This window comes from Daphnia magna, linkage group LG10 (genome assembly GCF_020631705.1).
Source record: "Daphnia magna isolate NIES linkage group LG10, ASM2063170v1.1, whole genome shotgun sequence".
Lineage (NCBI taxonomy): Eukaryota > Metazoa > Arthropoda > Branchiopoda > Diplostraca > Daphniidae > Daphnia > Daphnia magna.
Genome location: NC_059191.1, coordinates 5070660 through 5078852, shown reverse-complemented (window position 1 = coordinate 5078852; position 8193 = coordinate 5070660). Strand labels below are relative to the sequence as shown.

The 8193-nt window shown below is 42.2% G+C and overlaps 1 protein-coding gene across 1 annotated transcript; it reads left to right on the top strand.

Moving 5' to 3' along the window:
- The first annotated feature begins 680 nt into the window (after positions 1-680).
- On the top strand, positions 681-6467 carry LOC123476888. The gene is made up of 3 exons (XM_045179832.1): positions 681-1447; positions 2886-3082; positions 6064-6467. Exons 1-3 carry the CDS (start codon positions 708-710, stop codon positions 6465-6467), a joined length of 1341 nt encoding a protein of 446 aa, XP_045035767.1. The 5' UTR covers positions 681-707.
- The last annotated feature ends 1726 nt before the right edge of the window (positions 6468-8193 follow it).

Here is an 8193-nt window from a genome sequence, read left to right as displayed (position 1 = left end):
GATCCCGATACAATCGAGGAAACACCCGGGAAGCCCACTTACCACCGAGAGACAGATAAATTCACACCTCCGACTTCGACGAGTTCACCAATCACCTCGCCAACGATGTCCCACCACCACACCCTACATCCAACACCAGTGTCCGGCCCCCCGTGCCCTACGTCGATAAAGACACCGTCAAACAGGAAGGTGTCATTTACGCCAGTGCTCACCGTGTATGGGGCGGGTGCGAGCAAACCGTCTAAAGTACAGGCGAGCACGTTCTTTGAGACGTACGAAAAAGAGTTGACCCCCTCCTAGAAGCTGGCGTCGACACGAAGACAGCGGTTAGTACCGCGAGAACCCTTGCTCTAGCAGAGCAGAACCAACCAACGGCAACCGCAGACACCCTACAAGGAACCACTAACCCGTACCCGACTTCAACACTACAGGGGGTCATCCCATTACCCGTACCACAGTGGGGCTATAACACGCCCCCCACCAACCCGTTTGCCCCATCTGGACAACCCTCTCAGAGCATTGCCCACCCAGGTTTCGTAGCTTTGACACCAGTCAACCCGCCATCCAGTGGGCAGCAAAACCCCCACTGGCTAAACACACAACCGCCCCCCACCCCACACCCAGGGACCACAAGTACCAGCTGTCCCTCCTCCGTCACAAGTGTAGCCATAGACGACAAAATTAGGAGGGCAAAACAGGAACAGGCAATGCAAGCCTTTGGTTCAGTGACAATCTTTTGTGATCGTCAGAGGTCTGGTCGTTTCGACGATTGGACGGCTCACCTGGAATCAGCCCTCGATCTAGGCAACTTCGAGGAAGCTAAGAAATTACGCATAATGCGCTCTAAACTCTACGGAGAGGCTGCTGAAGAATTCGACACATTCAAGTTAGACAACCCCATCCGATCCCAAGAGTACGCATCAGTGAAAGCACGACTCTTCAAACTATTCCACTCGACCGAAACGCGGTCACAAAGGAGTGTCGAGTTTCACAACATGAATAGGGAGCCGGAGGAAAACATGCGCCGCTACGCAAATCGTATTCGTAAGGCCTTCCATAAAGCTTACCATATGGATGGTATATTATATTCAGCTACCGCCGCATCCCGGGAGCAAATGATGATGGACAGGCTTCTGAAAGGTCTACCCAGTGATGTGCAAGTCCCCTTAAAGTATAAAAAGTTTGCATCGTTCGAGACACTTATCGATCGAGCCGAACTTACCGCATTAGCTATTGAAGAATCACAGACGAGAGTTAGAATCCATGCAGCATACTCATCAACGAACGCACCAACCCATCAAAATGAACTGACCAGCGTGCTGGAAGCCCTAAATCGCTTAAGCACCAAGGTTGACCAAAATGCCACGACTCACAACGCGGAACTACAACAGAGTCTAGCAGAAATGAAAAGGCAATTAGCACAGACCCACATAACACAAGGCAGTCCGTCGGATGTCCGACAGATGTCGGGGTCGGATGTTGAGTACATCTTTTTGATATCCTCCGGACAGCCCGATATCCGATTTGGATGTCCTACGGATGTATTTTTTTTTGGTTTTGACCGCTCTCAACAGCGCCGTCAGACATTCTAAGGATATCCGAACGGGCTTTCATTTGGCTATAAATATGACATGTATTGGACATCTATTCATGAAAAACCGTTAGGCTTTACCAGGATTCGAACTCGGGTCTCCCGCATCATAGTCGAATCTTATTCCACTGTACCAATCTACAGATGGTATATTAGACCAAAAAACACTTGAGCTTTTTCGATAACAAATCACATACAGGATTTTTAAGAAGTCAAGATTATGTCGAACTTAGGTTAAACCAGAGGTGTATAAATTGAAATTAAACAATTTATGCTAAATATTTTTTGAATTTTAAACTTCAGCATGATTTATTAAGTTTAAAGTAGTTTTTTATTATTTGAAATTATAATCCTACCATAAGTATACTTGCTTTTAATATTATTAGATGCCGAATAATATTTATTTTCTGCGAGTTAATTTTCAATGGCTTGGTTCCCGTAAGCTAAACGGAAAGCTTGTGCAAACAAACTCACGACTTTCATATATTTTATTCATTTTTTGTAATAAATTTTAAAATAAACCATCCGGCAAATAGATCATTACTCCTTTATTTTTTAAATTTTTCATTTTAAATGCTGGACTTCAAATAAAAATACGTTCAAGGGAAAAATTTGAACACGGTTAAGTTTTCCCCCTCTCAAGAAATTTTGACAATTAATAATGAAACTTAGTGATCGGCCCCAATTAGTTCTAATCGAGTAAACCGCCCCTCACCGATAAAGTGCATTCGGGGTTGAAATGAGGTGCCACTTTTTCAACCGGGGCGGTGCGGGGAAAAATTTGAGGTTAACCCGTTGCCCCGAAGCAATAAAAAAAAATGCCGTTCTTTCGGTTTCAGAGTAAAAATCGGGGCAAGCGGGTAGAACGAGCTATTATCGGGGTTGTTATCGGATAGATCGGGTGAAACAGTCAATCGATAATGTTTTTTGCATTGATGAATCGATTGATTGCAATCCAATTGATTGCAAACCCCAATTGAATTCGGGGAGAAGAATTTTCCACCCTGAGCCACGCCTTCTTGGCCCGAAATGAGAAACCCGATTTGCAAAAAAGCGCCCCGATTGGCTCGAGGCCGATCCTTAAATGAAACAATTGAAAATCTTTTTGGCTGTTGGAAGGAGGTCCGTAGAATATAATTTTCGCACATCCATTGCACTTCCAAGGTGACTAGCCGACGGACATCCCTGGAACTACCCATTGAGTACATAGATATCTAACGGATATTCGGCCATGATTCGGACATCCGACGGCAGAAATGTGCTATATGGGGAGGCCCTCTCAGGTTGGTGGAAGACAGAAAGACCCAAACGTGACGCAGTCCGAAGCTTTTAAAAGGGCAGCCCTTTTTTGCGAATTCCACAACACCTGGGGGTTCCACACCGAAACAGACTGTTTCACCAAGCCACAACAAAAGAACGAGCTCTGCCACCTGTGCCGGAACATAAGGCACCGACAGAATTTCTGCCCTACCATACGGAACCCAAGCCCGGGTAGGAAACAATACTGACCATTCTTAATCCGATGTTGATTTTAGGTCGGTTTACGTCGTAAATTCGTTATAAGTTACATGAGATTGGTCCATGGTTGGAAAAATATTGGAATGTGGTTTTTCAAAAACCAACTCAATTCCATCCTGGGCCATTCTTAGAAAGTTGAGTTTTAACGATGCATGTATCCCGCTACTAAACCAATGTAGATACAATTTCGAACCTTTGCTGTTGTTCGATATCGACTAGCCAATAATAATCCAATGTTCGAAACCCAAATTTCAACGATGTATATATCCCAATATTTATCCAATCTCAATACAATTTTGAATTTTTGATACTGTTCGATATCGAAATGCCAATGGTGCCCCTAAGTCAGAAATTCAAGTTTAAACGATATATATATCCATGCACAAATCCAATGTTGGTACAATTTCAAATTTTTGCTCTTGTTCGATATCGAAATGCCAATAGTACCCCAAAGTCAGAAACCTAAGTTTAAACGATATATATATATCCATGTACAAATCGAATGTTGGTATAATTTCAAATTTTTGCTCTTGTTCGATATTGAAATGCCAATAGTACCCCAAAGTTAGAAACCCAAGTTTAAACAATATATAAATCCATATACAAATCCAATGTTGGTACAATTTCAAATTTTTGCTCTTGTTCGATATCGAAATGCCAATAGTATCCCAAATCAGAAACCGAAGTTTAAACGATTTATATATTCATATACTAATCCAATGTTGGTATAATTTCAATTTTTTGCTCTTGATCGATATAAATTAGCCAATTATAAGCCAATATTGGACAAACAAGATTAAACGATCTTTATACCACGATACTAACCCAATGTCGATGTGATACGAATTTTTGTTGTTGTTTAACGATAATATTATTGGCATGTATGTATATATATGTATAGTTTTGGGGTAGAAGTCGGGGAACGGTAAAACACTGTTTTTGTAACCGGTTTTTGGAACCGGGTTTAATTTTAGCGAGGAATTTTTAACATAGGTCCTACGATGTTACCTAGTCTCGTCATTCGATAACTGATATAAGTGCAGAATTCCATCATTGGCCGAGCATTGGCTTGCCAATAGAAAGCTTGTATTTTTGTGCATCAATCCAAGCCTATACGAACATCGGATTAATTTTGGCGAATGTTGTTTCCTGCCCGGGTATATATCGAACAATAACATAAATTCGAAATTGAATCGACATTGGATTAGTATCGGAGTATATAGATCATTTAATCTTTTTTTCCTAATTTTGGTTTAGTATTGTCAAGTTGATATCGATCAACAGCAAAAATTCGAAATTGTTTCAACATTAGATTCGTATCGGGAGATAAACATCGATTTCTGACATTGCTTTACTGTTGGGTAATCAATATCGAACAAGAGCAAAAATTTGAAATTTTACCAAAATTGGATTAGTGTATGGATGTATAAATATCGTTTAAACTTGGGTTTCTGACTTTGGGGTACTATTGGCATTTCGATATCGAACAGCATCAAAAATTCGAAATTGTATTGACATTGGATAAATATTGGGATATATAAATCGTTGAAATTTGGGTTTTGGACATTGGATTATTATTGGCTAGTCGATATCGAACAACAGCAAAGGTTCGAAATTGTATCGACATTGGTTTAGTAGCGGGATACATGCATCGTTAAAACTCAGCTTTCTAAGAATAGCTCAGGATGGAATTGATTTGGTTTTTGGAAAACCACATTCCAATATTTTTCCAATCATGGACCAATCTCATGTAACTGATAACGCATTTACGATGTGAACCGACCTAAAATCAACATCGGATGAAGAAAACAGAATGGTCAGTATTGTTTCCTACCCGGGTGTGCTTTTTAAATTTGTTATTTTTAATTACATTTTTTGTTGTATTTTTGAAATGTTTGGTCTAAATTAACGATTAAACATGAAAATGAAATGATTGTTGTGTAAATTAGTATCTATAATCAGTAAAAATAATAGAACTGTAACCACGTACTAAATTTAAACTAACTTTGGTTTTCACTGGGAATTTTTTTCTAAGTTTTTAACCAAATTCCGGAATTACTACGTAAAACATATTACATAATAGATATAGTAATAGCTAAGTGGATAAAGCGTCTGAAAGATGAAGCTGGTGTACAGTGGTGTAGGGTTCAAATCCAGCAAATCCGGCTAGGTTTGTCATTACTTTATATTACGATGAATAAAGCTATTGTTTTGTTTTAGGCTACTATTTAATTTTTGATGTTGGAATGTTGAATGTTGGTCCAATGTTGTTTTGCGCCATTATTGGCTGGTTATCGAAATCGCACATCGGCCCGGATCATTTCCAACTTGAGTCGCCAAACCTTGTCCATTTCTGTTATGCCACTACTGATAAAATTATCCCGGATAAATACTGCTCGCCAATGTTCTACCAAAATACATTTATTAATTTGGTTAGGTGTTCAATTTTTAACATTGATATTTAGTGTTCTACCAAAATACATGTGTAATATTGGCATAGCAGAAATGGACAAGGTTTGGCGACTCAAGTTGGAAATGACCCGGGCCGATGTGCGATTCTGATCCTGAACCAATGGCCGATCCTGTATCGGCAACAACATTGGACCTCGATAAAATTCCTACCCGGGAAGACCTCCTCCACCATCAGGGCATTATGCCAACACTCCAGCGACACCAACCGGCATCCTGCGGTCGCAGGCGGAAAACTAGAAACCACCGAATCAACTGTTGGGCCACTCGGTGGGTGCCCCAAGCCCCAACAATTTGTCAAATCCGTGTCAACCCAAGTTACCACCCCCAGAATTGGACTAAGAGTAGGGAATTGTTCATTCAAAGCGTTAGTAGACAGTGGAGCAGGCAAAAGCCTCATTAGTAGTCGACTCTTCGAAAGACTACAGCAACAAATGGAAGAATTCAAACACACAAGAGAAGTAGCGGTAAACCTTTTCGATCAGCAGGCGTAAGCAACAGGCGCCTGGCCTGCCAGGGCACCGTAACAGTAGATGTTCTCGTCGAGGACGAGAGGCCCCGTGAACCCTTTCAACAAGAGTTCATCGTCATTCCGGAAATTATGGAAGAATGCATACTAGGTTTAGACGCTCTTTATGAACATAAGTTTATGATCGACGGTCGTGAGAGGCGAGTCTATCGAGTGAGGGAGTCTGATCAACTCCAAAACGATGACAAACCTACAATGATGGTGGCTGTTAAAACGAAAATACCTCCATCATCCGCATGCGTGGTGGAGAGCGAGAATAGTGACGTCAAGCTATCTCTCGACACTGCCTGTTTTCTAGTAAAAAAACCCACGGTTACCCGCCGGTCTTCGACTGGACCCCTTCGTCTCTACAAAACGTGACAATGGGATGTTCAGAATTGTGATAGTCAACGAAACAAACCACACTATCTCCCTTCCTCGCTACACCATCTTAGGTCATGTGGTTTTCGTGCCACCTACACTCATAGCATCTTGTTCCACCAAGCCTACTACCATCGACCCCGCCATCTTTGAAGCCTCCCTCCCAGATGTTACGGAAACCATAAAGGGGGAATTGCGCAAATTGCTACTAGAAAAACAAATTATCTTCGCATTTCAAACACGCGATCTGGGGAACACGGGCCTGGTCAAACACGTTATCGACACTCAGGGGCAAGGGCCCATCCGCCAAAGGCCATACAGAGCATCCCCCCTTCAACGGGAGGTTGCAAAGAAAATCATCGACGAACTACTAGCAAACAATATTATACGACCCTCCCTCTCCCCTTGGGCGGCCCCAATAGTGTTAGTAAAGAAGAAAACAGGAGACGACCGCCTGTGCATTGACTACAGAAAATTAAATGCAATTCGAAGAAGGACTCCTTTCCCTTGCCCCGCATTGACGACGTGCTTTACCTGTTACAAGGCCAAAAATGCTTTTCCACTCTAGATCTGCCATCAGGGTACTGGCAAATAGAAATGGACGAACAGTCAAAAGAGAAGACGGCGTTCATCGTTGAGAACAATTTGTATGAATGGAATCGGCTCGCCTTCGGTCTGACTAACGCCCCAGGAACCTTCCAACGATTGATGAATTTCGTCCTTAAGGAAGAGATAGGAAAGACTTGCTTGGTTTACCTAGATGACATTATCATCTTTTCTAAGACTCCCTTAAAACACATATCGAACCTGCGGAAAATCTTTGATTTACTTGAAGAGGCAAACCTCAAGGTAAAACTATCAAAATGTAGATTTTTAGAGACATCGGTCCAGTACCTCGGCCACGTCATCTCAGCAGATGGCGTAGCACCAGACCCCGCCAAAATCGAATCCCTAGTAAATAAAAGAAAACCACTTACCGTTAAAGAGATGCAGTCCTTTTTGGGGTTAGCGTAATACAACCGACGGTTTATCAAGGGGTTCTCCACAGTCGCCCATCCCCTCATACATCAAGCGAAGGATAAACCGCAGGACAGGATAAAATGGGGGCCCGCTGAAGAAAAATCCTTCGAATTCCTTAGGAAATGCCATATGCCCGACCCTGTTCTGGCCTACCCGGATTTCACTAAAGAATTCCTAATTTACAATGATGCCAGCGATTACGGACTAGGAGCCGTTTTGTCCCAAATACACGACGGAAAAGACCAACCAATCGCCTACGCCAGTAGACACCTGAATAAAGCAGAAACCAAGTACTCTACCATCGAGAAGGAAGCCACGGCCGTGATTTTCGGTATAAAGCGTTTCCGCCATTACCTTCAGACGAGCCATTCGTTATCATCAGTGACCATCGCCCGCTGCAGTGGCTGCAGACGTTCAAATACGAGACGGGTAGATTAGGAAGATGGTCAATATTGTTGGCTAACCTCAAATACTCGATAAAGTACCGGCCGGGTCGAGTTAATGAGAATGCAGATTTTCTATCCCGAATTCCGGTTAATTCAGTTCGAACAGCCCCCGAAGAAGATGACGCCATACTCCGCGAACAGAAAAAAGATTCGTTGTGTATGGACATAACAAATTACTTAGAACATGGAATCCTTAGTGAAGAGAATACAGACCAGATTTGGGCGAAAGAAATCGAGCTGTATGGAATTTCTGGTGGCCT

What these genes read in the sequence shown, in the direction of transcription:
- LOC123476888 (XM_045179832.1), top strand. Translation starts at nt 708, where the DNA reads ATGCAAGCCTTTGGTTCAGTGACAATCTTTTGTGATCGTCAGAGGTCT. An exon ending in CACATAACACAAGGCAGTCC is followed by an intron (nt 1,448 to 2,885) that starts GTCGGATGTCCG and finishes GGTTGGTGGAAG; the next exon opens with ACAGAAAGACCCAAACGTGA. An exon ending in CATACGGAACCCAAGCCCGG is followed by an intron (nt 3,083 to 6,063) that starts GTAGGAAACAAT and finishes CTTTTCGATCAG; the next exon opens with CAGGCGTAAGCAACAGGCGC.